A 27,783-nucleotide genomic window follows, 5' to 3' on the forward strand; every position below is an offset into this window, starting at 1 on the left:
GAGAAAAAAGTAAAAAAACCAACGGCACGCAGTGTTCCTAAGTGGTCTCCCTCCCAAGAACTGACTGCGCTCGACGCTGCTTAACGTCGGTGATCGGACGAGAACCGGTGTTTTCAGCGTGATATGGCCGTTGCCGAGAGTGCTAGTTAATAATTCGAATTTAATTTACCTTCATATTTATAAAAACAATAACAAAAAGAAGATATGTTTGGTTTTTTCATATCTGGTGGGATTTAAAAGCGGAAACAAAAAGGAAAAAGCCAACGGCACGCAGTATTCCCAAGTACTGACTGCGCTCGACGCTGCTTAACTTCGGTGATCGGACGAGAACCGTTTTTTTCAGCGTGATATGGCCGTTGCCGAGAGTGCTAGTTAATAATTCGAATTTAAATTAAGTGAAACAAATTAACCTTCGTCTTTTTAAAACAATAACAAAAAGAAAATATGTTTGCTTTTTTGAAATCTATTGGAATTTAAATGTGGAGAAAAAAGTGAAAAAACCAACGGCACGCAGTGTTCGTAAGTGGTCTCACTCCCAGGTACTGACTGCGCTCGACGCTGCTTAACTTCCTGATCGGAGGGGAACCGGTGTGTTCAGCGTGATATGGCCGTTGCCGAGAGTGCTAGTTAATAATTTGAATTTAATTAACCTTCATCTTTATAAAACAATAACAAAAAGAAGATATGTTTGCTTTTTTCATATCTGGTGGAATTTAAAAGAGGAAATAAAAGTGAAAAAGCCAACGGCCCGCAGTGTTCCTAAGTTGTCTCCCTCCCAAGTACTGACTGCGCTCGACGCTCCTTAACTTCCTGATCGGAGGAGAACCGGTGTATTCAGCGTGATATGGCCGTTGCCGAGAGTGCTAATTAATAATTTCAATTTAATTAACCTTCATCTTTATAAAACAATAACAAAAAGAAGATATGTTTGCTTTTTTCATATCTGGTGGAATTTAAAAGAGGAAATAAAAGTGAAAAAGCCAACGGCCCGCAGTGTTCCTAAGTTGTCTCCCTCCCAAGTACTGACTGCGCTCGACGCTGCTTAACTTCCTGATCGGAGGAGAACCGGTGTGTTCAGCGTGATATGGCCGTTGCCGAGAGTGCTAGTTAATAATTCGAATTTAAATTAAGTGAGACAAATTAACCTTCATCTTTTTAAAACAAAAACAAAAAGAAAATAAGTTTGCTATTTTCATATCTGGTGGAATTTAAAAGATGAAACAAAAAGGAAAAATCCAACGGCACGCAGTATTCCCAAGTACTGACTGCGCTCGACGCTGCTTAACTTCGGTGATCGGACGAGAACCGTTTTTTTCAGCGTGATATGGCCGTTGCCGAGAGTGCTAGTTAATAATTCGAATTTAAATTAAGTGAGACAAATTAACCTTCATCTTTTTAAAACAACAACAAAAAGAAAATATGTTTGCTTTTTTGAAATCTATTGGAATTTAAAACAGGAAACAAAAAGGAAAAATCCAACGGCACGCAGTATTCCCAAGTACTGACTGCGCTCGAAGCTGCTTAACTTCGGTGTTCGGACGAGAACCGTTTTTTTCAGCGTGATATGGCCGTTGCCGAGAGTGCTAGTTAATAATTCGAATTTAAATTAAGTGAGACAAATTAACCTTCATCTTTTTAAAACAATAACAAAAAGAAAATAAGTTTGCTTTTTTCATATCTATTGGAATTTAAAAGAGGAAAAAAAAGTGAAAAAGCCAACGGCACGCAGAGTTTCCAAGTACTGACTGCGCTCGACGCTGCTTAACTTCGGTGATCGGACGAGAACCGGTGTTTTCAGGGTGATATGGCCGTTGCCGAGAGTGCTAGTTAATTATTCAAATTTAAATTAAGTGAGACAAATTAACCTTCATCATTTTAAATCAATAACATAAATAAAATATGTTTGCTTTTTTCATATCTATTGGAATTTAAAAGAGGAAAAAAAAGTGAAAAAGCCAACGGCACGCAGAGTTTCCAAGTACTGACTGCGCTCGACGCTGCTTAACTTCGGTGATCGGACGAGAACCGGTGTTTTCAGCGTGATATGGCCGTTGCCGAGAGTGCTAGTTAATAATTCAAATTTAAATTAAGTGAGACAAATTAACCTTCATCATTTTAAAACAATAACATAAATAAAATATGTTTGCTTTTTTCATATCTATTGGAATTTAAAAGAGGAAAAAAAGTGAAAAAGCCAACGGCACGCAGTGTTCCTAAGTGGTCTCCCTCCCAAGTACTGACTGCGCTCGACGCTGCTTAACTTCGGTGATCGGTCGAGAACCGGTGTTTTCAGCGTGAAATGGCCGTTGCCGAGAGTGCTAGTTAATAATTCGAATATAATTTACCTTCATATTTATAAAAACAATAACAAAAAGAAGATATGTTTGGTTTTTTCATATCTGGTGGGATTTAAAAGCGGAAACAAAAAGGAAAAAGCCAACGGCACGCAGTATTCCCAAGTACTGACTGCGCTCGACGCTGCTTAAATTCGGTGATCGGACGAGAACCGTTTTTTTCAGCGTGATATGGCCGTTGCCGAGAGTGCTAGTTAATAATTCGAATTTAAATTAAGTGAGACAAATTAACCTTCGTCTTTTTAAAACAATAACAAAAAGAAAATATGTTTGCTTTTTTGAAATCTATTGGAATTTAAATGTGGAGAAAAAAGTGAAAAAACCAACGGCACGCAGTGTTCGTAAGTGGTCTCCCTCCCAGGTACTGACTGCGCTCGACGCTGCTTAACTTCCTGATCGGAGGAGAACCGGTGTGTTCAGCGTGATATGGCCGTTGCCGAGAGTGCTAGTTAATAATTTGAATTTAATTAACCTTCATCTTTATAAAACAATAACAAAAAGAAGATATGTTTGCTTTTTTCATATCTGGTGGAATTTAAAAGAGGAAATAAAAGTGAAAAAGCCAACGGCCCGCAGTGTTCCTAAGTTGTCTCCCTCCCAAGTACTGACTGCGCTCGACGCTGCTTAACTTCCTGATCGGAGGAGAACCGGTGTGTTCAGCGTGATATGGCCGTTGCCGAGAGTGCTAGTTAATAATTTGAATTTAATTAACCTTCATCTTTATAAAACAATAACAAAAAGAAGATATGTTTGCTTTTTTCATATCTGGTGGAATTTAAAAGAGGAAACAAAAGTGAAAAAGCCAACGGCACGCAGAGTTTCCAAGTACTGACTGCGCTCGACGCTGCTTAACTTCGGTGATCGGACGAGAACCGGTGTTTTCAGCGTGATATGGCCGTTGCCGAGAGTGCTAGATAATAATTCGAATTTAAATTAAGTGAGACAAATTAACCTTCATCTTTTTAAAACAAAAACAAAAAGAAAATAAGTTTGCTATTTTCATATCTGGTGGAATTTAAAAGATGAAACAAAAAGGAAAAATCCAACGGCACGCAGTATTCCCAAGTACTGACTGCGCTCGACGCTGCTTAACTTCGGTGATCGGACGAGAACCGTTTTTTTCAGCGTGATATGGCCGTTGCCGAGAGTGCTAGTTAATAATTCGAATTTAAATTAAGTGAGACAAATTAACCTTCATCTTTTTAAAACAATAACAAAAAGAAAATATGTTTGCTTTTTTGAAATCTATTGGAATTTAAAAGAGGAAAAAAAAGTGAAAAAGCCAACGGCACGCAGTGTTCCTAAGTGGTCTCCCTCCCAAGTACTGACTGCGCTTGACGCTGCTTAACTTCGGCGATCGGAGGAGAACTGGTGTTTTCAGCGTGAAATGGCCGTTGCCGAGAGTGCTAGTTAATAATTCGAATTTAATTTACCTTCATATTTATAAAAACAATAACAAAAAGAAGATATGTTTGGTTTTTTCATATCTGGTGGGATTTAAAAGCGGAAACAAAAAGGAAAAAGCCAACGGCACGCAGTATTCCCAAGTACTGACTGCGCTCGACGCTGCTTAACTTCGGTGATCGGACGAGAACCGTTTTTTTCAGCGTGATATGGCCGTTGCCGAGAGAGCTAGTTAATAATTCGAATTTAAATTAAGTGAGACAAATTAACCTTCGTCTTTTTAAAACAATAACAAAAAGAAAATATGTTTGCTTTTTTGAAATCTATTGGAATTTAAATGTGGAGAAAAAAGTGAAAAAACCAACGGCACGCTGTGTTCGTAAGTGGTCTCCCTCCCAGGTACTGACTGCGTTCGACGCTGCTTAACTTCCTGATCGGAGGAGAACCGGTGTGTTCAGCGTGATATGGCCGTTGCCGAGAGTGCTAGTTAATAATTTGAATTTAATTAACCTTCATCTTTATAAAACAATAACAAAAAGAAGATATGTTTGCTTTTTTCATATCTGGTGGAATTTAAAAGAGGAAATAAAAGTGAAAAAGCCAACGGCCCGCAGTGTTCCTAAGTTGTCTCCCTCCCAAGTACTGACTGCGCTCGACGCTGCTTAACTTCCTGATCGGAGGAGAACCGGTGTGTTCAGCGTGATATGGCCGTTGCCGAGAGTGCTAGTTAATAATTTGAATTTAATTTACCTTCATCTTTATAAAACAATAACAAAAAGAAGATATGTTTGCTTTTTTCATATCTGGTGGAATTTAAAAGAGGAAATAAAAGTGAAAAAGCCAACGGCCCGCAGTGTTCCTAAGTGGTCTCCCTCCCAAGTACTGACTGTGTTAAAAATGTGCATGCTTTATTTTAATAAAAATTCTTTAAATCTTAATTTTATAACTTAGCAAATTAAATTAAATATAAAATACCAAACTGTATAATTCAAACTGTATAACTTAAATTTCAAAAACCTAAAAACATTCTTGTAAATTTTCCTTTACTCGATGTAAACTTTAAAATTGAAAGAAAATATATAAAAACCCCCAAAAAGAGGGATTAAAGCCTTTGTAAAGAAATCCAGGTTGCCTTTCGTGAAACATGGGGCGTGTGTGGTAAAGATCACGCACCCCAAAAAACTTTCCATGTTTCCGAAAGGCGCCATGAAGTCTATTGACGTCATCCCTGGGTTTCTATAGAAATCATTGTAAAGAGAGGAACCACTTCTCTGCTCTTCGCTGCGCAAGCAAGATGGGTAAAAATTTGAGAGTCGTCAATAAAATAAAATTAAACCAAAGTCTTGTCCTTTGAAAATAACCTTAGGATAACTAAACTAAAATAAAACGCGGTTAGCACCCAATTAAAACAAATCAAAAAGAACGCGGTATCGTTTTTCAGTCGGCGATATAGCGGCAAAAATTCAAGCTCTCCCAGAACCAGCAAACCCTAGGAATTGGATAAAACAAAAGTCCAATTTTCTACATGGTACGCGAAACCCGGGACTAAACGCGTAATCGAAACGAAACAATGCCAAACGAAGACGAAATTACGGGTGAAAATATGGACGGGGACAAAACAAACGACCCGAAATCCTCATCCTCAAAAACAATCAAAACTTCAAAAGCGCAACAAGCGCGTCTGGACAAATTAAATCTACAACGGGCTGCAAGAAAAAGCACTCGCGACGCAGTTAAATGAACAATAAGTGAACTAGACGCGCTTCTCAAAAACACAACAATTTCATCTGTAATAGATGATATTGAAGACAATCTAAGCATTTTACTACAAAAAGAAGAAGAGCTAGTAGAACTAGACGCCAAGGTAGAGTCTCTCATTGAAGACGAAGCCGAATTATTCAAAGAAAGAAACGAAGCCATCAACGAGAGGGACATCATCATTCTCTATAAATCGAAATCAACGAGGGCTATCAGAAGGGCAAACGGACAAGGAGGATCCAGTTACGGTGGATCAACCGTCATCGGGCAACTACCGCTACCCACGCCGCCAAATCAACAAAGCAGCGCTGGAAACAACGGAAATTCAGGCATCAAACTTCCGCCAATTAACATCCTGAGGTTCAGAGGAGACCATACGAAATGGCCGAGCTTCTGGGCAAGATACAAAATCACCATCCACGATCAAACAAATATCTCAAAGGTAGAAAAAATGATTCACTTAATATCATATTTAGATGGCGAAGCCCTTCAGGCTGTAGATGGATTTCCCGAAATTGATAGCTCTTATGATGAAATAATAGACTTGTTAAAGAAAAGATACGATAAAACACATGTTGCTATTAATGAACATATTAGAAAGTTAGCAAGTATTGAACCAATTAACGAAGTCAATAATGTTAGGGCGTTACGTCGTCTATTAGACACGTGCGAAATAAACTTAAGATGTTTAAAATCATTAGGGGTAACCTCAGCCGCGGAAAAGGCTAGTTATGTATGTCCCGCATTATTGAGGTGTCTTCCAGTCGAAATACGAACGGAGTATTATCTTAAATATAAACCAGCAGATGGTAATTATTGGGACGCGGAAGAGTTAATTAGGTTTTTTAAGGAACAAGTTGAGTGCAGAGAGATGGCCCAGTTGTTGGCTGGAAAACCAGAACAAACTAAAAGTTTTAAACAAAACGATAAACTAAACGATAAACAAAATTTTAAATTTAAAACGGACCCTAGAAAAACTTCATCTGGCGGTTCCGCTTCTGCATTATCGGTACAAACAAAACCTCAATCGGATTTTTTTTGTATCTTTTGCGATGAAAAGGGACATAAAACAATAGAATGCCCAAATTTCACTATAGAGCAAAAGACGCAAATAATTGACGAGAGCGGTAGATGTACCAACTGTCTAAAATTTAGTCATAATGCCCAAAATTGCTTTTCAAAATTTAAAAACTGCAGAAAATGTCACAAAAGAACGCATAATTTTGCAGTTTGCGATCAAAACCAATCCCATTTAAAAGAAAAACCCCAATCAAAATTAAACATAGACAACATTAACCCAAAAGTAGTTTCCTCAGTGAAAGGAGGGGAAAAAATAGTGCTGCTGCAAACCGCTACGGCTATTGTGCGCAACAATACCTTCCCAGAAAAACAAGGAGTCGCTAGGGTATTATTGGACGGGGGGAGTCAAATAAGTTTCGTGAGAGAAGATCTTTCGAGGCAGCTTAACCTTCCAATTGTAAGAAAAGAATATTTAGATGTATATAGCTTCGGTGAAGAAAGCCCCACCGAAAGGGAGGCAAACAGGGTAAAATTAATCCTTGAAAATCGCTCAGACCCCGAACAAAAGGTTGAAATAGAAGCTGTAGAGGTACCCTTTATTTGTCACTCTGTACCAAGCATATATAGCTCGGAAATAGAACAAATCATGAACCAAAAAGGCCTACAACCAGCCGATATCTCCAGTAAATCGGAAGAAATTAATTCCGACCTACAAATACTAATTGGAGGCGATTATTATTGGCGGGTAGTATCAGGAAAAAATGAAAGATTCAGTGATGACGTTGTAGCTATAGAAACCGTTCTAGGTTGGTCCATTCAAGGACCTACCGGAACACCGAGAAATCGGTTCTCTTGTAGCGCTGTTAGTACTCTGCTCGTCAGCCTTGGACAAAAACAAATAAATGACAATTTAAATAGATTTTGGGATCTAGAATCCATCGGGATAAAAGAAGAAATAACAAAAAACCCAGGGGATGACGCGACTGTGGCTAGATTTTTTGAAGAAGTAGAGTTTACAGGGGAAAGGTACAGCGTTAAGTTCCCTTGGATAGTTAGTAAGGAAACATTACCTGATAACTTCCAGATAGCAGAGAAAAGGCTACACAGCTTAATTAGAAAGTTCAAAAAAGATCCAAAATACTATATAGAATACAAAAAAATCATAGAAGAACAACTAGAAACAGGTGTGACAGAAATAGTACCCGAAGAAGTTCTCAAAGAAAAAAGGGCAGGGACCTATTATGTACCACACCAGGGGGTGGTTAGGGAAAACGTTGCTACCACAAAACTACGCGTAGTATACGACGCCTCATCCCATTCAAAGGGTAAACCATCGCTGAACGAGTGCCTAGCACCTGGACCCAATCTTAACCCAGATTTACTGCTATTGCTCTTAAAATTTAGGAAACATCCTGTAGTAGTAGTTAGCGACATTGAAAAAGCTTTCCTCCAGGTTGAATTAGATGAGGGCGATAGGGACTCTGTCAGGTTGTTGTGGGTAAAAGAACAAAACGGAGAAATCTTAGATAACGAATATACCGTTATTAGAACTTGTCGCGTTCCCTTTGGCATCAGCCCATCCCCATTTTTATTGGGATGTACCATTAAGTTTCACTTACAAAATATAAAAGAGGTAAATGACAGAGTTTTAGAAAGACTAAAAAATAACCTTTATGTGGATGATTTCATATCGGGGGGAAAAGGCGTAGAAGAGGCGTATGAAATCTCAGTGGGGGCAGCTCGCGTACTAAAAGGAGCGGGCATGAAGCTACGTAAATGGGTAACCAATTGTCCAAATCTAAGAAACCTTTGGAATAATCATTCTAACCCAGAGGAGCTTGATCTATTTGAAAAGGTAGATCAAGAAAAGGAAACAAAAATATTAGGATTAAACTGGGAACCAAATTTAGATAGCTTTAGATTCGACCTAAGCAATTTAATCGCTGTAAGTGGAGTTAAAGGAACAAAAAGACAAGTTTTAAGTCTAGTGGCGCAAATCTTTGACCCGATAGGCTTATTAGCTCCATTCACAATACGCGCAAAACTTCTTCTCCAAGAGATTTGGAAATTAGAAAAAATAGGGTGGGACTCCGAACTACCTGAAGAAATAAACAACCAATTCGAGGCATGGTGTACTGAATTCCACAAACTAAATGAAATTAAAATAAACAGACACTACTTCCTCGGAGAAAAGGAAATAACCAACCTAGAATTACATTGCTTCTGTGATGCGAGTATTAAGGCTTACTCAACTGCAATCTTTGTCAGATATCAAACAAAATCAAACGAAATTAGAGTTTCCTTAATTACTGCGAAATCTAGGGTAGCTCCTCTAAGAGAAAAAAGTCTTACACTCCCTAGGCTTGAACTAATGGGATGCCTGTTGGGAGCGAGATTAACCAATTACGTCAAAGAAACGTTTGGAGATGAATTATCAGGAATTCATCTCTGGACGGATTCTACAATAGCCTTGTCATGGGTAACCGACAATCAAAAGACATGGCGACCTTTCGTATCTAATCGAGCTAAAGAGGTTCAAGAACTAACAAAAAACTACGAGTGGGCTCACTGTCCAGGGGTCGAAAACCCCGCCGACCTACCAACTCGTGGCATCAGCGCAAACAAATTAAAAGACAATGAGTTATGGTTTCAAGGACCGCACTGGTTGAGAAAAACTAAAGACCACTGGCCAAAAATCATGCCTGAACCTAATTTAGAACTAGTAGAGAATGAAAGGCGCAAAGTAATTATGTCGGTCAGAGTGATAAATATTGTAGGAATTCAAAAAATAGTAGATTTAAATCTAAGCAATTCCCTAAACAAATTATTACGCGTAACATCATACGTGTTAAGATTCGTAAAGGCAGCTAAAGGGTTAGGTAAAACCACAGGACCCATAACCGCGGAGGAAATTAGATTAGCTGAATTAAAATTTGTAAAAGATATTCAATCAGAAGAATATAGAATCGAATTGAAAGCTTTAGAACAGGGAAAAAACGTTCAACCCTCTTCCAACATAGCTTCATTAAGTCCCATTTTAAGCAATGGAGGGTTAATTTGTTTGGGAGGTCGTTTAAAAGAATCCGAAGACCTTACATACAGTGAAAAGCACCCCATAGTTCTGAACAAAAATCATAGGTTTTCAAAATTACTCATGATTAGAAGTCATGAGGAAGTTAATCACAGCGGCATAGCAGACACTATTACCCAACTAAGAGAAAAGTATTGGTTAACGGCCGGTAGACAATTGGCAAGAACAATTGTAAAGGATTGTACAAAATGCAAAAAATTCAAAGTCAAACTAGGCGAAGTGCCTACCGCCCCGTTACCCAAGGAACGCATTAGCGAAAACCCCGCCTTCTCCATAGTGGGATTGGATTTTTTCGGACCATTAATAATCAAAACACAAAATGATAAACAAATTTCCCATCAAAAATCCTATGTTTTATTGGCAACTTGCGCCGTCTCACGAGCTGTCCATTTGGAACTCGTGCCATCACTCAGCACTCAAGAGTTCCTTTTAGCATTTAGGAGAATGATCGCGAGAAAGGGTATACCTAGTATAATTTACTCTGATAATGCTTTAACCTTTAAAAAGGCCGATAGAGAATTAAAACTAATCTGGGAAAAACTCAATGATGCGGAAATTAAAGAATTTTTTGGGAAAAAATGTATGCAATGGAAATATATTGTAGAGCGATCAGCATGGTATGGTGGTTGGTGGGAGCGTCTCGTACGCTCAGCAAAAACATCACTAAAGAAAACTTTAGGTAGAGCAATGCTTAATTACACTGAGATGGAAACAGTAATCTCTGAGACCGAGGCTCTAATAAACTCTCGCCCGATCTCGTATAATTACAATGACCCTAACGAACCATCTCCCATCTGCCCAGCTGATCTAGTCATTGGCCGAAGATTAACTTCGCTGCCACCCCTAGAATTTAAGGAAAATGTACCAACAAAACTAAATCAATTTAAAATAAGAGAAAAACATCGCGAACAAATTATGCAAAGAATCTGGCGAAAGTGGCGACAAAATTACTTAATGGAATTAAGGTCTGCGCACCATTCTGATCCAAATAAAAAGGATTCTGCATTATTTAAAGTAGGCGATGTAGTGATCATATATGACGATAAAATACCACGTCATATGTGGAAATTAGGAATAGTAAAACAATTGATTATTGGTAGAGATAACAAAATTCGTGCATGCATAATTAAAAATAACAAAGGAACGGAACTTAAACGCTCCGTGCAACATTTAGCTAATTTACAAATTACAGATTAAATAAATTCTTCCTGGTGATAATAGTAATTATCACCGGGGGGAGTGTTAAAAATGTGCATGCTTTATTTTAATAAAAATTCTTTAAATCTTAATTTTATAACTTAGCAAATTAAATTAAATATAAAATACCAAACTGTATAATTCAAACTGTATAACTTAAATTTCAAAAACCTAAAAACATTCTTGTAAATTTTCCTTTACTCGATGTAAACTTTAAAATTGAAAGAAAAAATATAAAAACCCCCAAAAAGAGGGATTAAAGCCTTTGTAAAGAAATCCAGGTTGCCTTTCGTGAAACATGGGGCGTGTGTGGTAAAGATCACGCACCCCAAAAAACTTTCCATGTTTCCGAAAGGCGCCATGAAGTCTATTGACGTCATCCCTGGGTTTCTATAGAAATCATTGTAAAGAGAGGAACCACTTCTCTGCTCTTCGCTGCGCAAGCAAGATGGGTAAAAATTTGAGAGTCGTCAATAAAATAAAATTAAACCAAAGTCTTGTCCTTTGAAAATAACCTTAGGATAACTAAACTAAAATAAAACGCGGTTAGCACCCAATTAAAACAAATCAAAAAGAACGCGGTATCGTTTTTCAGTCGGCGATATAGCGGCAAAAATTCAAGCTCTCCCAGAACCAGCAAACCCTAGGAATTGGATAAAACAAAAGTCCAATTTTCTACAGACTGCGCTCGACGCTGCTTAACTTCCTGATCGGAGGAGAACCGGTGTATTCAGCGTGATATGGCCGTTGCCGAGAGTGCTAGTTAATTATTCAAATTTAAATTAAGTGAGACAAATTAACCTTCATCATTTTAAAACCATAACATAAATAAAATATGTTTGCTTTTTTCATATCTATTGGAATATAAAAGAGGAAAAAAAAGTGAAAAAGCCAACGGCACGCAGAGTTTCCAAGTACTGACTGCGCTCGACGCTGCTTAACTTCGGTGATCGGACGAGAACCGGTGTTTTCAGCGTGATATGGCCGTTGCCGAGAGTGCTAGTTAATAATTCAAATTTAAATTTAGTGAGACAAATTAACCTTCATCATTTTAAAACAATAACATAAATAAAATATGTTTGCTTTTTTCATATCTATTGGAATTTAAAAGAGGAAAAAAAGTGAAAAAGCCAACGGCACGCAGTGTTCCTAAGTGGTCTCCCTCCCAAGTACTGACTGCGCTCGACGCTGCTTAACTTCGGTGATCGGACGAGAACCGGTGTTTCAGCGTGAAATGGCCGTTGCCGAGAGTGCTAGTTAATAATTCGAATTTAATTTACCTTCATATTTATAAAAACAATAACAAAAAGAAGATATGTTTGGTTTTTTCATATCTGGTGGGATTTAAAAGCGGAAACAAAAAGGAAAAAGCCAACGGCACGCAGTATTCCCAAGTACTGACTGCGCTCGACGCTGCTTAAATTCGGTGATCGGACGAGAACCGTTTTTTTCAGCGTGATATGGCCGTTGCCGAGAGTGCTAGTTAATAATTCGAATTTAAATTAAGTGAGACAAATTAACCTTCGTCTTTTTAAAACAATAACAAAAAGAAAATATGTTTGCTTTTTGAAATCTATTGGAATTTAAATGTGGAGAAAAAAGTGAAAAAACCAACGGCACGCAGTGTTCGTAAGTGGTCTCCCTCCCAGGTACTGACTGCGCTCGACGCTGCTTAACTTCCTGATCGGAGGAGAACCGGTGTGTTCAGCGTGATATGGCCGTTGCCGAGAGTGCAAGTTAATAATTTGAATTTAATTAACCTTCATCTTTATAAAACAATAACAAAAAGAAGATATGTTTGCTTTTTTCATATCTGGTGGAATTTAAAAGAGGAAATAAAAGTGAAAAAGCCAACGGCCTGCAGTGTTCCTAAGTTGTCTCCCTCCCAAGTACTGACTGCGCTCGACGCTGCTTAACTTCCTGATCGGAGGAGAACCGGTGTGTTCAGCGTGATATGGCCGTTGCCGAGAGTGCTAGTTAATAATTTGAATTTAATTAACCTTCATCTTTATAAAACAATAACAAAAAGAAGATATGTTTGCTTTTTTCATATCTGGTGGAATTTAAAAGAGGAAACAAAAGTGAAAAAGCCAACGGCACGCAGAGTTTCCAAGTACTGACTGCGCTCGACGCTGCTTAACTTCGGTGATCGGACGAGAACCGGTGTTTTCAGCGTGATATGGCCGTTGCCGAGAGTGCTAGATAATAATTCGAATTTAAATTAAGTGAGACAAATTAACCTTAATCTTTTTAAAACAATAACAAAAAGAAGATATGTTTGCTTTTTTCATATCTGGTGGAATTTAAAAGAGGAAACAAAAGTGAAAAAGCCAACGGCACGCAGAGTTTCCAAGTACTGACTACGCTCGACGCTGCTTAACTTCGGTGATCGGACGAGAACCGTTTTTTTCAGCGTGATATGGCCGTTGCCGAGAGTGCTAGATAATAATTCGAATTTAAATTAAGTGAGACAAATTAACCTTCGTCTTTTTAAAACAATAACAAAAAGAAAATATGTTTGCTTTTTTGAAATCTATTGGAATTTAAATGTGGAGAAAGAAGTGAAAAAACCAACGGCACGCAGTGTTCGTAAGTGGTCTCCCTCCCAGGTACTGACTGCGCTCGACGCTGCTTAACTTCCTGATCGGAAGAGAACCGGTGTGTTCAGCGTGATATGGCCGTTGCCGAGAGTGCTAGTTAATAATTTGAATTTAATTAACCTTCATCTTTATAAAACAATAACAAAAAGAAGATATGTTTGCTTTTTTCATATCTGGTGGAATTTAAAAGAGGAAATAAAAGTGAAAAAGCCAACGGCCCGCAGTGTTCCTAAGTTGTCTCCCTCCCAAGTACTGACTGCGCTCGACGCTGCTTAACTTCCTGATCGGAGGAGAACCGGTGTGTTCAGCGTGATATGGCCGTTGCCGAGAGTGCTAGTTAATAATTTGAATTTAATTAACCTTCATCTTTATAAAACAATAACAAAAAGAAGATATGTTTGCTTTTTTCATATCTGGTGGAATTTAAAAGAGGAAACAAAAGTGAAAAAGCCAACGGCACGTAGAGTTTCCAAGTACTGACTGCGCTCGACGCTGCTTAACTTCGGTGATCGGACGAGAACCGGTGTTTTCAGCGTGATATGGCCGTTGCCGAGAGTGCTAGATAATAATTCGAATTTAAATTAAGTGAGACAAATTAACCTTAATCTTTTTAAAACAATAACAAAAAGAAGATATGTTTGCTTTTTTCATATCTGGTGGAATTTAAAAGAGGAAACAAAAGTGAAAAAAGCCAACGGCACGCAGAGTTTCCAAGTACTGACTACGCTCGACGCTGCTTAACTTCGGTGATCGGACGAGAACCGTTTTTTTCAGCGTGATATGGCCGTTGCCGAGAGTGCTAGTTAATAATTCGAATTTAAATTAAGTGAGACAAATTAACCTTCGTCTTTTTAAAACAATAACAAAAAGAAAATATGTTTGCTTTTTTGAAATCTATTGGAATTTAAATGTGGAGAAAAAAGTGAAAAAACCAACGGCACGCAGTGTTCGTAAGTGGTCTCCCTCCCAGGTACTGACTGCGCTCGACGCTGCTTAACTTCCTGATCGGAAGAGAACCGGTGTGTTCAGCGTGATATGGCCGTTGCCGAGAGTGCTAGTTAATAATTTGAATTTAATTAACCTTCATCTTTATAAAACAATAACAAAAAGAAGATATGTTTGCTTTTTTCATATCTGGTGGAATTTAAAAGAGGAAATAAAAGTGAAAAAGCCAACGGCCCGCAGTGTTCCTAAGTTGTCTCCCTCCCAAGTACTGACTGCGCTCGACGCTGCTTAACTTCCTGATCGGAGGAGAACCGGTGTGTTCAGCGTGATATGGCCGTCGCCGAGAGTGCTAGTTAATAATTTGAATTTAATTAACCTTCATCTTTATAAAACAATAACAAAAAGAAGATATGTTTGCTTTTTCATATCTGGCGGAATTTAAAAGAGGAAACAAAAGTGAAAAAGCCAACAGCACGTAGAGTTTCCAAGTACTGACTGCGCTCGACACTGCTTAACTTCGGTGATCGGACGAGAACCGGTGTTTTCAGCGTGATATGGCCGTTGCCGAGAGTGCTAGATAATAATTCGAATTTAAATTAAGTGAGACAAATTAATCTTCATCTTTTTAAAACAATAACAAAAAGAAAATATGTTTGCTTTTTTCATATCTATTTTAATTTAAAAGAGGAAAAAAAAGTGAAAAAGCCAACGGCACTCAGTGTTCCTAAGTGGTCTCCCTGCCAAGTACTGACTGCGCTCGACGCTGCTTAACTTCGGTGATCGGACGTGAACCGGTGTTTTCAGCGTGATATGGCCGTTGCCGAGAGTGCTATTTAATAATTTGAATTTAATTAATCTTCATCTTTATAAAACAATAACAAAAAGAAGATATGTTTGCTTTTTTATATCTGGTGGAATTTAAAAGAGGAAACAAAAGTGAAAAAGCCAACGGCACGCAGAGTTTCCAAGTACTGACTGCGCTAGACGCTGCTTAACTTCGGTGATCGGACGAGAACCGGTGTTTTCAGCGTGATATGGCCGTTGCCGAGAGTGCTATTTAATAATTCGAATTTAATTTACCTTCATATTTATAAAAACAATAACAAAAAGAAGATATGTTTGGTTTTTTCATATCTGGTGGGATTTAAAAGCGGAAACAAAAAGGAAAAAGCCAACGGCACGCAGTATTCCCAAGTACTGACTGCGCTCGACGCTGCTTAACTTCGGTGATCGGACGAGAACCGTTTTTTTCAGCGTGATATGGCCGTTGCCGAGAGTGCTAGTTAATAATTCGAATTTAAATTAAGTGAGACAAATTAACCTTCGTCTTTTTAAAACAATAACAAAAAGAAAATATGTTTGCTTTTTTGAAATCTATTGGAATTTAAATGTGGAGAAAAAAGTGAAAAAACCAACGGCACGCAGTGTTCGTAGGTGGTCTCCCTCCCAGGTACTGACTGCGCTCGACGCTGCTTAACTTCCTGATCGGAGGAGAACCGGTGTGTTCAGCGTGATATGGCCGTTGCCGAGAGTGCTAGTTAATAATTTGAATTTAATTAACCTTCATCTTTATAAAACAATAACAAAAAGAAGATATGTTTGCTTTTTTCATATCTGGTGGAATTTAAAAGAGGAAATAAAAGTGAAAAAGCCAACGGCCCGCAGTGTTCCTAAGTTGTCTCCCTCCCAAGTACTGACTGCGCTCGACGCTGCTTAACTTCCTGATCGGAGGAGAACCGGTGTGTTCAGTGTGATATGGCCGTTGCCGAGAGTGCTAGTTAATAATTTGAATTTAATTTACCTTCATCTTTATAAAACAATAACAAAAAGAAGATATGTTTGCTTTTTTCATATCTGGTGGAATTTAAAAGAGGAAATAAAAGTGAAAAAGCCAACGGCCCGCAGTGTTCCTAAGTGGTCTCCCTCCCAAGTACTGACTGCGCTCGACGCTGCTTAACTTCCTGATCGGAGGAGAACCGGTGTATTCAGCGTGATATGGCCGTTGCCGAGAGTGCTAGTTAATAATTTGAATTTAATTAACCTTCATCTTTATAAAACAATAACAAAAAGAAGATATGTTTGCTTTTTTCATATCTGGTGGAATTTAAAAGAGGAAACAAAAGTGAAAAAGCCAACGGCACGCAGAGTTTCCAAGTACTGACTGCGCTCGACGCTGCTTAACTTCGGTGATCGGACGAGAACCGGTGTTTTCAGCGTGATATGGCCGTTGCCGAGAGTGCTAGATAATAATTCGAATTTAATTTAAGTGACACAAATTAACCTTCATCTTTTTAAAACAAAAACAAAAAGAAAATAAGTTTGCTATTTTCATATCTGGTGGAATTTAAAAGATGAAACAAAAAGGAAAAATCCAACGGCACGCAGTATTCCCAAGTACTGACTGCGCTCGACGCTGCTTAACTTCGGTGATCGGACGAGAACCGTTTTTTTCAGCGTGATATGGCCGTTGCCGAGAGTGCTAGTTAATAATTCGAATTTAAATTAAGTGAGACAAATTAACCTTCATCTTTTTAAAACAATAACAAAAAGAAAATATGTTTGCTTTTTTGAAATCTATTGGAATTTAAAAGAGGAAAAAAAAAGTGAAAAAGCCAACGGCACGCAGTGTTCCTAAGTGGTCTCCCTCCCAAGTACTGACTGCGCTTGACGCTGCTTAACTTCGGCGATCGGAGGAGAACTGGTGTTTTCAGCGTGAAATAGCCGTTGCCGAGTGTGCTATTTAATAATTTGTATTTAATTCACCTTCATCTTTATAAAACAATAACAAAAAGAAGATATGTTTGCTTTTTTCATATCTGGTGGAATTTAAAAGAGGAAACAAAAGTGAAAAAGCCAACGGCACGAAGAGTTTCCGAGTACTGACTGCGCTCGACGCTGCTTAACTTCGGAGATCGGACGAGAACCGGTGTTTTCAGCGTGATATGGCCGTTAGCGAAAGTGCTAGTTAATAATTTGAATTTAATTAACCTTCATCTTTATAAAACAATAACAAAAAGAAGATATGTTTGCTTTTTTCATATCTGGTGGAATTTAAAAGAGGAAACAAAAATTAAAAAGCCAACGGCACGCATTGTTCCTAAGTGGTCTCCCTCTAAAGTACTGACTGCGCTCGACGCTGCTTAACTTCGGTGATCGGACGAGAACCGTTGAATTCAGCGTGATACGGCCGTTGCCGAGAGTGCTAGTTAATAATTTGAATTTATTATACCTTCATCTTTATAAAACTATAACAAAAAAAAGATATGTTTGCTTTTTTCATATCTGGTGGAATTTAAAAGAGGAAACAAAAAGGAAAAATCCAACGGCACGCAGTATTCCCAAGTACTGACTGCGCTCGAAGCTGCTTAACTTCGGTGTTCGGACGAGAACCGGTGTTTTCAGCGTGATATGGCCGTTGCCGAGAGTGCTAGTTAATAATTCAAATTTAAATTAAGTGAGACAAATTAACCTTCATCATTTTAAAACAATAACATAAATAAAATATGTTTGCTTTTTTCATATCTATTGGAATTTAAAAGAGGAAAAAAAGTGAAAAAGCCAACGGCACGCAGTGTTCCTAAGTGGTCTCCCTCCCAAGTACTGACTGCGCTCGACGCTGCTTAACTTCGGTGATCGGACGAGAACCGGTGCTTTCAGCGTGAAATGGCCGTTGCCCAGTGTGCTATTTAATAAATTGAATTTTATTAACCTTCATCTTTATAAAACAATAACAAAAAGAAGATATGTTTGCTTTTTTCATATCTGGTGGAATTTAAAAGAGGAAACAAATGTGAAAAAGCCAACGGCACGCAGAGTTTCCAAGTACTGACTGCGCTCGACGCTGCTTAAAATCGGTGATCGTACGAGAACCGGTGTTTTCAGCGTGATATGGCCGTTTCCGAGAGTGCTAGATAATAATTCGAATTTAAATTAAGTGAGACAAATTAACCTTCATCTTTTTAAAACAATAACAAAAAGAAAATATGTTTGCTTTTTTCATATCTATTGGAATTTAAAAGAGGGAAAAAAAATTAAAAGCCAACGGCACGCAGAGTTTCCAAGTACTGACTGCGCTCGACGCTGCTTAACTTCGGTGATCGGACGAGAAGCGGTGTTTTCAGCGTGATATGGCCGTTGCCGAGAGTGCTAGTTAATAATTCGAATTTAAATTAAGTGAGACAAATTAATATTCATCTTTTTAAAACAATAACAAAAAGAAAATATGTTTGCTTTTTTGAAATCTATTGGAATTTAAAAGTGGAGAAAAAAGTGAAAAAACCAACGGCACGCAGTGTTCCTAAGTGGTCTCCCTCCCAAGAACTGACTGCGCTCGACGCTGCTTAACGTCGGTGATCGGACGAGAACCGGTGTTTTCAGCGTGATATGGCCGTTGCCGAGAGTGCTAGTTAATAATTCGAATTTAATTTACCTTCATATTTATAAAAACAATAACAAAAAGAAGATATGTTTGGTTTTTTCATATCTGGTGGGATTTAAAAGCGGAAACAAAAAGGAAAAAGCCAACGGCACGCAGTATTCCCAAGTACTGACTGCGCTCGACGCTGCTTAACTTCGGTGATCGGACGAGAACCGTTTTTTTCAGCGTGATATGGCCGTTGCCGAGAGTGCTAGTTAATAATTCGAATTTAAATTAAGTGAGACAAATTAACCTTCGTCTTTTTAAAACAATAACAAAAAGAAAATATGTTTGCTTTTTTGAAATCTATTGGAATTTAAATGTGGAGAAAAAAGTGAAAAAACCAACGGCACGCAGTGTTCGTAAGTGGTCTCCCTCCCAGGTACTGACTGCGCTCGACGCTGCTTAACTTCCTGATCGGAGGAGAACCGGTGTGTTCAGCGTGATATGGCCGTAGCCGAGAGTGCTAGTTAATAATTTGAATTTAATTAACCTTCATCTTTATAAAACAATAACAAAAAGAAGATATGTTTGCTTTTTTCATACACACAGAATAAAAATGCTGTAAAATAAACACTATGGTAATGGCAATAGCGTATGCCATCAAGATGATGCTAATTTAATTGCACATCCTCCCTGTTTTTAATACCGTCAACAATACTGTTTTTCTAAACAGTGGAACTAACAGTTTTAAGTATTAATTGTTCGTGTATTCAGGGTCGTTCTTAGCTTTTAAAATAGACGCTTCAGAGGTTGTTTCAAAGACAGTCTTAACCGTTGATTATATTGTATGGGTCAATGAAAAACAAGCACTATATGCTGTTTTACTACCAATAAATTACAGTTTCATAAAATGTTTGCTGCTGTAAAACTAACAGCAAAATATGTGGCTTTAAACTCACTAAGCACTGTGGATTAAAAGATGGTTTGCTGTGAAAATAAAAACACATCATGCTGTTTCAAACCGCTTATAGTACACTAAAAAAATAGGGTTGCTGTAAAAATAACAGTTTTAAATCCCGGTACTTATGTTGATAAAGACGCTCTTTGTTGTTAAACTAAAAGCACTCAAACCTTTATTAAAAACATTGGTTAAGATGCAACTTGTCATTTATATAAGACGACTAGCTGTTTTTAACATACTGTCCATTAGGGCATATTTATACTGGTTGCTGTTATACACTCTTAGAAAAAGCGGTGTGCTTTAACACCTTTAAAAGTAGTTTATATGGGTCCAAATTTGACACCATTACAGGTGTTCATTCACACCCCAGAAAGGGTTTCATAACACTTATTTGAGCAATTAGTGTCAAAGATAAGAATAAAATGGTGCAACAGAGGTTCAGTTTTACACCTTTTTAACACATATATCGAACTAAAAGTTAATTTTTGCTCCCTTATGAGTGTTGTGCAATTCCTTAAAGTGTGCAGCATAACACCTTTCCGAGTTTAAATAACGCTTTCTTAGTGTCGCATGACACCTTCCTGAGTGGTTGATTTGTCAGCAAATGGCGCTATATGCTTAGCAAGGCTCAACCTTGAGAAAACAGTTCTAACAAGCAACGGTACCCCTTACAAAAATCTTCTTAAGAACTCTTAAGAAAATTCCTTGGGAAATTGCTTTGGAAATCCTTAAGGCGTTCTTTTGGAAATTGGGGAATATTGGCCTCTTTTTCTTTGGAAATTACTTTGGAAATATCTTTGGAATTTTCTTGGGAAATATCTTTGGAATTTTCTTGGGAAATATCTTTGGAATTTTCATGGGAAATATCTTTGGAATTTTCTTGGGAAATATCTTTGGAATTTTCTTGAGAAATATCTTTGGAATTTTCTTGAGAAATATCTTTGGAATTTTCTTGGGAAATATCTTTGCAATTTTCATGGGAAATATCTTTGGAATTTTCTTGGGAAACATCTTTGCAATTTCCTTGGGAAATGTCTTTGGAATTTCCTTGGGAAATATCTTAGGAATTTCCTTGGGAAATGTCTTTGGAATTTCTTTGGGAAATGTCTTAGGAATTTCCTTGTGAAATATCTTTGGAATTTTCTTGGGAAATATCTTTGGAATTTTCATGAGAAATATCTTCGGAATTTACTTGGGAAATGTCTTGGGAATTTACTTGGAAATGTCTTTGGAAATATCTATGGAATTTTCTTGGGGAACATATAGAGAAGGTTATGGGGTAAATTAATTTAGTCCCTAGAAACGAGGATAGCTCTCACATGCAGAACCATATCCCAATACTGGGAGTGCAGTTCTTATATGGTGAATTACACCCCTTACAGCGAGGGAAATTCTCGCATGCAGTGTGAAATTGCGTATAAAGTCAGACTTTTAAACATCCGTAAACGGCGGAAAGTTTAAACCTTGTGCAATTGTATAGGGTACTAAGTGGGTTTTGGAGGCTTTAATGGCCAAGCAGTAGATCCATACGTTGTTGTTAAATTTAATGATGTATATTCATTGAGAGTTTTTGGAGTATTAGAAACGCGTTTAACCTAATTATCTCTACAATATTTCTAAAAAAATATTTATTTTGGACTCTAATTACGCTCGAAATAAAGATAAAACATGCCATAAGAGAATTAAGCAACAATTCCGACTGCCAGCTTAGATTCCATGTAAATCTAAACAACGATTTTAATTACTCTTACTTTACTTTTAATCTATTTCATCCTTTAAATAAACACCTCACGGATTATTAAAGGCAAAAAAAAAAGAAAAAAATATGTAAATATAACATTTCATTTCAGCGCATGCTGAGCCTTAGCTACGAAACAAGCCTTCGTTAAACGTTTTTATTATAGGGGTGTGCAAATACCACTTTTTTGGTATCGAACCGGTTATCGAATACCAAAAAAATTTCCTTATCAAATACCGAATCGAATAGTTTATTCCAAATCGAATACCGAATAGTTGGGCCTTGGTAATTTTTTTCCTTCCCGATTAATCGCGAATAGTTAAGCCTAGTAACCGCGAATATTTAACTCTAATATTCGCGAATACTAGGCCAACTATTCGCGGTTAATCGGGTAGTAACCCTAATATTCGCCAATAGTCAATACAAAGTAAGGAGAAGAACATTAGAAGCTCCTAAATTTCAAAATACCCCTCCTCATTGGTGGTCAAGTATTTCTTAAAATTTTCCTATGCACTTGCTGGTAGTTTTTGATGGGAGACAAATAAAATTGGGATGAAATTTTTTTAAATAAGGTGGGTCTCTCTAGAGCCAAGGACCTAAATTTATGGTAGTCGAACTTTAACCGAATAGTCAGTTCGGTATTCGATATTCGAATCGAATAGTGAAAATGGGCTTATCGAATACCGAATCGAATTATTCGGTTCGGTATTCGATCGAATTATTCGATTGAAACGGTTAACCGCACACCTCTAGTTTTTAAATTTTTTAACCATTAAGTTAAGGAAAACTTTAGCTAAACAATTTGGGTAAAAATATTTTGAGATAATTATACGTAAAGCATAATTGCAATATATCTGGCCCTTTGAAATTCATCTCTAAAATTCTTAACTAATTTCGTTGGAAAATAAACCCTAGACCTTCTTTGGAAATATATCTCTTGAATTCCAAACGAATTTCTTTGGAAAATAAACCCTAGATCTTCTTTGGAAATTTAGCTCTAGAGTTCCTAAAGAATTCCTTTAGAAAATAATCCCTAGACATTCTTAGGAAATTTATCTCTAGAATTCCTTAGGAATTTCTTTAGAAAATAAACCTTATACGTTCTTTGGAGATTTATCTTTAGAATTTCTAAAGAATTTCTTTAGAAAATAATCCCAAGACATTCTTAAGAAATATATCTTTAGAATTCCTAAAGATTTCTTTAGAAAATAATCCCAAGACATTCTTTGGAAATTTATCTCTAGAATTCCTAAAGAATTTCTTTAGAAAATAAACCTTATACATTCTTTGGAAATTTATCTTTAGAATTCTTAAAGAATTTCTTTGGAAAATAAACCCAAGACATTCTTTGGAAATTTATCTTTAGAATTCCTAAAGAATTTCTTTGTAAAATAAACCCAAGACATTCTTCGGAAATTTATCTTTAGAATTCCTAAAGAATTTCTTTGGAAAATAATCCCAAGACATTCTTTGGAAATTTAACTTTAGAATTCCTAAAAAATTTCTTTGGAAAATAATCCCAAGACATTCTTTGGAAATTTATCTCAAGAATTCTTTAGGAAATTCCAAGGAAGTCTTTGGAAATAGTTTCTTTAGAAAATGATCCCAAGGGCTCCGTAGGGATCCAAAGAAATTCCTTTAGAACTCTTAAGAAGATTATTGTAAGGGGTAGTTCTCGCATTAATGTGAAACTACACATAAAGTTGGCCACTTGATCAACTTAAAATTCAGCTTGAAATTTCTTGGTAAGTTGGTCATTTTCACCGACTTCTGAAAAAGGCAGAAAGTTATAAATTAGTATAAATGCATCGGGATTAAATTGGTTTTGGAGGCCCTAATATCCCGGCAGTTGATACAGACGTATTCGTTAAACTTAATAATCTCTTTTCACGAAGAGTTTTTCGAGCACCAGAAACGCGTTTGACCTAATCTACTGTACCATATTTAAAAAAAGAAAATCCATGGAAGTGCGAGAACTTGGAACAGTTTGACACTAACGACGTTTTTGAAGCGGAAATTTCTCTAACTGTAACTAAAGTCGACGATTTAGAAGTTAGTGTATGGATTTTTTTGAAGGGGCTAACTTTGAAATTTGGGGGCGCTATAGCCCCATAAATGGCCTAGCGACGCCAATCCAAGAGTGTCGCATAACGCTTTTAAGAATGTCGCCTAACACGTTTTGTACATTTTCGGTCAATTTTAGAAATAAGTAGGTTGAAATTATAATGAAGAAGAGAAATTGCAAAGTTAAAAAATTGGTTTTAAAATTAGCAAATTCACTGACTTTCCAAAATATTTTTATTTTCATATCGGTCCTTTCATAATAAACGCGGACCTTTTCCAAAAGGCTTAGCATGGTTAGGTAAGATTAGGTTATATTGCTTCAAGGTTTAAATTAAAGCGCTTCAAGGTTTAAAATAAAGTGCTTCAAGGTTTAAAGTAAAGTACTTAATGTTCAAATTATAGTATGCAAAACTTTAATTTACGCTGGATTATACAGTAAAATATACGTTAAATCAGAAGTCCATTAAATTAGCCTAGGAAGTGAACAATTACAATGGCTGGTATAGCGTACGTCTCTGCTGGGATAAAAACTCCTTCTAGCTCCATGGATAGGGGGTTAAATTTTTCCCCTTTCCTAACACAGTTAGAAATCTCGAGCTCCTCTCTAGGAAGTCTTTCTTGACGTGAGCAAAGGGTAGATTGTTTGCTTTATAAAAAATTAAAAAAAGGAACGGCCGCGGTTGTTAAAGGGAGGGTGAAGTAGAAAATCAAGTGGTTTTTTTATCGATTCTTCTACTAATTATGAAAAGGCAGGGGGTTACGCGATTGGTCGGACGTCCTTATTTAAAATTACCCTTTAATTCTGAACCTAATTTGAATTTTAAAATCATTCGGAAGTATTTCCTGAATGTTTCACTATGCAGACTGGTCTTGTAATTAGTAGAAGAATCGATAAAAAAATCACTTGATTTTCTACTTCACCCTCCCTTTATATAGTTTTTTTTCAATAGGTTCATGAAGAGTCATAAAAAAACTGAATGACCTTGACTGTTCCACTACGATGAAGCAAACCAAAATTATTGCAGGGGGCAAGGTCGACGTTGGAGGAGACAATAGACCACTTTGATGTAACTAAGAGGGGTTGACACGGGGGTAAAACTTTGCCTCGCATCTCGATTTTTGACACCTGCGCTGTATACTTGGGGAATCATGTGAGTGCGCAGAGACGGCAAGGGATTAACCCCTAAGTGTGTCCCGATGCTTAGGGTTGCCTATTCTGACATGCCTACACTTTTTTTATATCGAAAACGTTGATACCCCCTGTGCCCATTCAGTTCTACGCCCATGACTAGTGTAATCTGCTGGCCCGTGCTGGGTCGTCTCTCATTAAAAAGATGGAGGATTCCAGTTTTGGAAAATGGAATCAAATCAAATGATAAACCATCGAGACGCACATAATAAAACCATACTAGCTTAGCATCAAATTAGGCAAGTGCCTTGGTAGAGTAAGGGTTTAATTTTAATTTTATGCACAGATCATTATCATTCTATTTATAAAATCTTATAACTCTAACACCCAGTCACGGCCTGTGCAGTTATTATAGTTCAGTTGTCATCAAAGTATAAAAAATACTGCAAATTACTTGATTGGAACGAAAATGAACTTGTGAGATTAACTGACTGGAACAGCTGACACAATAGCGAGATCAGCGAATGTGTGCGGCCCTATTTTTTGAGTTGAAGTGCGCTGGGACTATCGTGATACGAGGATGTCTCTGGAAAATTTCACCCTCGTATAGTTCACTCAGCAAGAAGGGTTTCCTAAATTACTACTGGGTTTTGTAATATTTTTATGCATACTAGTGCAAGGTACCTTCCAAATAAACATTTTTCACTATTAGCAATAAAATTTAACTTATGTCTTTCTGTCTAATAATTCACTGTACTTTCATAACTTGAACGTGACGTGGGAAAAGGGTTCGAAACTATTCCTGCTTCAAAGTTCATAAACGATCCGATCTCTACTCTTGAAAGGGAAGACTGTCAAATATTTTCTCCCTTCGTTTACCGAACTTTATGAAAAATTACCATATGCCTGGAAATAAACGAGCCGGCTGAGACGGACCCAAGAAATGTCATTCCAGAGAGAGTTACAGCCATGACAGTTTTTCTTCGTCTTAACAGATGCAGCGCGCTTTACTTCTTTTTCCGAAGAACATTTTAGCTTCACCCTAAAGTTTTCACGACTTTGTTTCATGGGTTATGTGTTTTGTTGATGGCTTTGTGCTACTGCTAGCTACCTACACACAGAATAAAAATGCTGTAAAATAAACACTATGGTAATGGCAATAGCGTATGCCATCAAGATGATGCTAATTTAATTGCACATCCTCCCTGTTTTTAATACCGTCAACAATACTGTTTTTCTAAACAGTGGAACTAACAGTTTTAAGTATTAATTGTTCGTGTATTCAGGGTCGTTCTTAGCTTTTAAAATAGACGCTTCAGAGGTTGTTTCAAAGACAGTCTTAACCGTTGATTATATTATATAGGTCAATGAAAAACAAGCACTATATGCTGTTTTACTACCAATAAATTACAGTTTCATAAAATGTTTGCTGCTGTAAAACTAACAGCAAAATATGTGGTTTTAAACTCACTAAGCACTGTGGATTAAAAGATGGTTTGCTGTGAAAATAAAAACACATCATGCTGTTTCAAACCGCTTATAGTACACTAAAAAAATAGGGTTGCTGTAAAAATAACAGCTCTTAGAACAGTTTTAAATCCCGGTACTTATTTTGATAAAGACGCTCTTTGTTGTTAAACTAAAAGCACTCAAACCTTTATTAAAAACATTAAGCTCTGTTGGTTAAGATGCAACTTGTCATTTATATAAGACGACTAGCTGTTTTTAACATACTGTCCATTAGGGCATATTTATACTGGTTGCTGTTATACACTCTTAGAAAAAGCGGTGTGCTTTAACACCTTTAAAAGTAGTTTATATGGGTCCAAATTTGACACCATTACAGGTGTTCATTTACACCCCAGAAAGGGTTTAATAACACTTATTTGAGCAATTAGTGTCAAAGATAAGAATAAAATGGTGCAACAGAGGTTCAGTTTAACACCTTTTTAACACTTATATCGAACTAAAAGTTAATTTTTGCTCCCTTATGAGTGTTGTGCAATTCCTTAAAGGGTGCAGCATAACACCTTTCCGAGTTTAAATAACGCTTTCTTAGTGTCGCATGACACCTTCCTGAGTGGTTGATTTGTCAGCAAATGGCGCTATATGCTTAGCAAGGCTCAACCTTGAGAAAACAGTTCTAACAAGCAACGGTAGTTCTCGCATTAATGTGAAACTACACATAAAGTTGGCCACTTGATCAACTTAAAATTCAGCTTGAAATTTCTTGGTAAGTTGGTCATTTTCACCGACTTCTGAAAAAGGCAGAAAGTTATAAATTAGTATAAATGCATCGGGATTAAATTGGTTTTGGAGGCCCTAATATCCCGGCAGTAGATACAGACGTATTCGTTAAACTTAATAATCTCTTTTCACGAAGAGTTTTTCGAGCACCAGAAACGCGTTTGACCTAATCTACTGTACCATATTTAAAAAAAGAAAATCCATGGAAGTGCGAGAACTTGGAACAGTTTGACACTAACGACGTTTTTGAAGCGGAAATTTCTCTAACTGTAACTAAAGTCGACGATTTAGAAGTTAGTGTATGGATTTTTTTGAAGGGGCTAACTTCGAAATTTGGGGGCGCTATAGCCCCATAAATGGCCTAGCGACGCCACTCCAAGAGTGTCGCATAACGCTGTTAAGAATGTCGCCTAACACGTTTTGTACATTTTCGGTCAATTTTAGAAATAAGTAGGTTGAAATTATAATGAAGAAGAGAAATTGCAAAGTTAAAAAATTGGTTTTAAAATTAGCAAATTCACTGACTTTCCAAAATATTTTTATTTTCATATCGGTCCTTTCATAATAAACGCGGACCTTTTCCAAAAGGCTTAGCATGGTTAGGTAAGATTAGGTTATATTGCTTCAAGGTTTAAATTAAAGCGCTTCAAGGTTTAAAATAAAGTGCTTCAAGGTTTAAAGTAAAGTACTTAATGTTCAAATTATAGTATGCAAAACTTTAATTTACGCTGGATTATACAGTAAAATATACGTTAAATCAGAAGTCCATTAAATTAGCCTAGGAAGTGAACAATTACAATGGCTGGTATAGCGTACGTCTCTGCTGGGATAAAAACTCCTTCTAGCTCCATGGATAGGGGGTTAAATTTTTCCCCTTTCCTAACACAGTTAGAAATCTCGAGCTCCTCTCTAGGA

General features: G+C 37.1%; 1 protein-coding gene, 1 non-coding gene and 32 pseudogenes across 2 annotated transcripts; 1 reads left to right on the forward strand and 33 right to left on the reverse strand.

Annotated features, from left to right (window-relative positions):
• Positions 1 to 16: 16 nt before the first annotated feature.
• Positions 17 to 135, reverse strand: LOC149601235 (5S ribosomal RNA; annotated as a pseudogene).
• A 123-nt stretch (positions 136 to 258) lies between these two features.
• Positions 259 to 361, reverse strand: LOC149601236 (5S ribosomal RNA; annotated as a pseudogene).
• Positions 362 to 1,713: 1,352 nt separating this feature from the next.
• LOC149601237 (5S ribosomal RNA) lies at positions 1,714 to 1,816 on the reverse strand (annotated as a pseudogene).
• Positions 1,817 to 1,953: 137 nt separating this feature from the next.
• On the reverse strand, positions 1,954 to 2,056 carry LOC149601238 (5S ribosomal RNA; annotated as a pseudogene).
• A 136-nt stretch (positions 2,057 to 2,192) lies between these two features.
• LOC149601239 (5S ribosomal RNA) lies at positions 2,193 to 2,311 on the reverse strand (annotated as a pseudogene).
• Positions 2,312 to 2,434: 123 nt separating this feature from the next.
• On the reverse strand, positions 2,435 to 2,537 carry LOC149601240 (5S ribosomal RNA; annotated as a pseudogene).
• A 137-nt stretch (positions 2,538 to 2,674) lies between these two features.
• LOC149601241 (5S ribosomal RNA) lies at positions 2,675 to 2,792 on the reverse strand (annotated as a pseudogene).
• A 362-nt stretch (positions 2,793 to 3,154) lies between these two features.
• On the reverse strand, positions 3,155 to 3,257 carry LOC149601242 (5S ribosomal RNA; annotated as a pseudogene).
• A 377-nt stretch (positions 3,258 to 3,634) lies between these two features.
• LOC149601243 (5S ribosomal RNA) lies at positions 3,635 to 3,753 on the reverse strand (annotated as a pseudogene).
• A 123-nt stretch (positions 3,754 to 3,876) lies between these two features.
• Positions 3,877 to 3,979, reverse strand: LOC149601244 (5S ribosomal RNA; annotated as a pseudogene).
• A 1,349-nt stretch (positions 3,980 to 5,328) lies between these two features.
• Positions 5,329 to 10,824, forward strand: LOC149601245 (uncharacterized). Its single transcript, XM_089860918.1, has 2 exons — positions 5,329 to 5,437; positions 5,555 to 10,824. Exons 1-2 carry the CDS (start codon positions 5,329 to 5,331, stop codon positions 10,822 to 10,824), a joined length of 5,379 nt encoding a protein of 1,792 aa, XP_089717044.1.
• Positions 10,825 to 11,713: 889 nt separating this feature from the next.
• LOC149601246 (5S ribosomal RNA) lies at positions 11,714 to 11,816 on the reverse strand (annotated as a pseudogene).
• A 136-nt stretch (positions 11,817 to 11,952) lies between these two features.
• On the reverse strand, positions 11,953 to 12,070 carry LOC149601247 (5S ribosomal RNA; annotated as a pseudogene).
• A 123-nt stretch (positions 12,071 to 12,193) lies between these two features.
• LOC149601248 (5S ribosomal RNA) lies at positions 12,194 to 12,296 on the reverse strand (annotated as a pseudogene).
• A 136-nt stretch (positions 12,297 to 12,432) lies between these two features.
• LOC149601249 (5S ribosomal RNA) lies at positions 12,433 to 12,550 on the reverse strand (annotated as a pseudogene).
• Positions 12,551 to 12,912: 362 nt separating this feature from the next.
• LOC149601250 (5S ribosomal RNA) lies at positions 12,913 to 13,015 on the reverse strand (annotated as a pseudogene).
• Positions 13,016 to 13,392: 377 nt separating this feature from the next.
• LOC149601251 (5S ribosomal RNA) lies at positions 13,393 to 13,510 on the reverse strand (annotated as a pseudogene).
• A 362-nt stretch (positions 13,511 to 13,872) lies between these two features.
• On the reverse strand, positions 13,873 to 13,975 carry LOC149601252 (5S ribosomal RNA; annotated as a pseudogene).
• Positions 13,976 to 14,353: 378 nt separating this feature from the next.
• On the reverse strand, positions 14,354 to 14,471 carry LOC149601253 (5S ribosomal RNA; annotated as a pseudogene).
• A 361-nt stretch (positions 14,472 to 14,832) lies between these two features.
• On the reverse strand, positions 14,833 to 14,935 carry LOC149601254 (5S ribosomal RNA; annotated as a pseudogene).
• A 137-nt stretch (positions 14,936 to 15,072) lies between these two features.
• LOC149601255 (5S ribosomal RNA) lies at positions 15,073 to 15,191 on the reverse strand (annotated as a pseudogene).
• A 121-nt stretch (positions 15,192 to 15,312) lies between these two features.
• Positions 15,313 to 15,415, reverse strand: LOC149601256 (5S ribosomal RNA; annotated as a pseudogene).
• Positions 15,416 to 15,538: 123 nt separating this feature from the next.
• On the reverse strand, positions 15,539 to 15,641 carry LOC149601257 (5S ribosomal RNA; annotated as a pseudogene).
• Positions 15,642 to 15,778: 137 nt separating this feature from the next.
• Positions 15,779 to 15,896, reverse strand: LOC149601258 (5S ribosomal RNA; annotated as a pseudogene).
• Positions 15,897 to 16,258: 362 nt separating this feature from the next.
• Positions 16,259 to 16,376, reverse strand: LOC149601259 (5S ribosomal RNA; annotated as a pseudogene).
• Positions 16,377 to 16,498: 122 nt separating this feature from the next.
• Positions 16,499 to 16,601, reverse strand: LOC149601260 (5S ribosomal RNA; annotated as a pseudogene).
• A 378-nt stretch (positions 16,602 to 16,979) lies between these two features.
• On the reverse strand, positions 16,980 to 17,098 carry LOC149601261 (5S ribosomal RNA; annotated as a pseudogene).
• Positions 17,099 to 17,220: 122 nt separating this feature from the next.
• LOC149601262 (5S ribosomal RNA) lies at positions 17,221 to 17,323 on the reverse strand (annotated as a pseudogene).
• Positions 17,324 to 17,445: 122 nt separating this feature from the next.
• Positions 17,446 to 17,564, reverse strand: LOC149601263 (5S ribosomal RNA; annotated as a pseudogene).
• A 122-nt stretch (positions 17,565 to 17,686) lies between these two features.
• On the reverse strand, positions 17,687 to 17,789 carry LOC149601264 (5S ribosomal RNA; annotated as a pseudogene).
• A 136-nt stretch (positions 17,790 to 17,925) lies between these two features.
• On the reverse strand, positions 17,926 to 18,044 carry LOC149601265 (5S ribosomal RNA). The gene has a single exon (XR_016378184.1). It is a non-coding gene; the product is annotated as a 5S ribosomal RNA (ribosomal RNA).
• A 601-nt stretch (positions 18,045 to 18,645) lies between these two features.
• LOC149601266 (5S ribosomal RNA) lies at positions 18,646 to 18,764 on the reverse strand (annotated as a pseudogene).
• A 123-nt stretch (positions 18,765 to 18,887) lies between these two features.
• Positions 18,888 to 18,990, reverse strand: LOC149601267 (5S ribosomal RNA; annotated as a pseudogene).
• A 137-nt stretch (positions 18,991 to 19,127) lies between these two features.
• Positions 19,128 to 19,245, reverse strand: LOC149601268 (5S ribosomal RNA; annotated as a pseudogene).
• Positions 19,246 to 27,783: the final 8,538 nt, after the last annotated feature.

Source organism: Phalangium opilio, unplaced genomic scaffold, assembly GCF_054372755.1.
Source record: "Phalangium opilio isolate 3A_F unplaced genomic scaffold, DU_Popi_V2 ptg000360l_1, whole genome shotgun sequence".
Classification (NCBI taxonomy): domain Eukaryota; kingdom Metazoa; phylum Arthropoda; class Arachnida; order Opiliones; family Phalangiidae; genus Phalangium; species Phalangium opilio.

What these genes read in the sequence shown, in the direction of transcription:
- LOC149601245 (XM_089860918.1), top strand. Translation starts at nt 5,329, where the DNA reads ATGCCAAACGAAGACGAAATTACGGGTGAAAATATGGACGGGGACAAA. An exon ending in TTCAAAAGCGCAACAAGCGC is followed by an intron (nt 5,438 to 5,554) that starts GTCTGGACAAAT and finishes CATCTGTAATAG; the next exon opens with ATGATATTGAAGACAATCTA.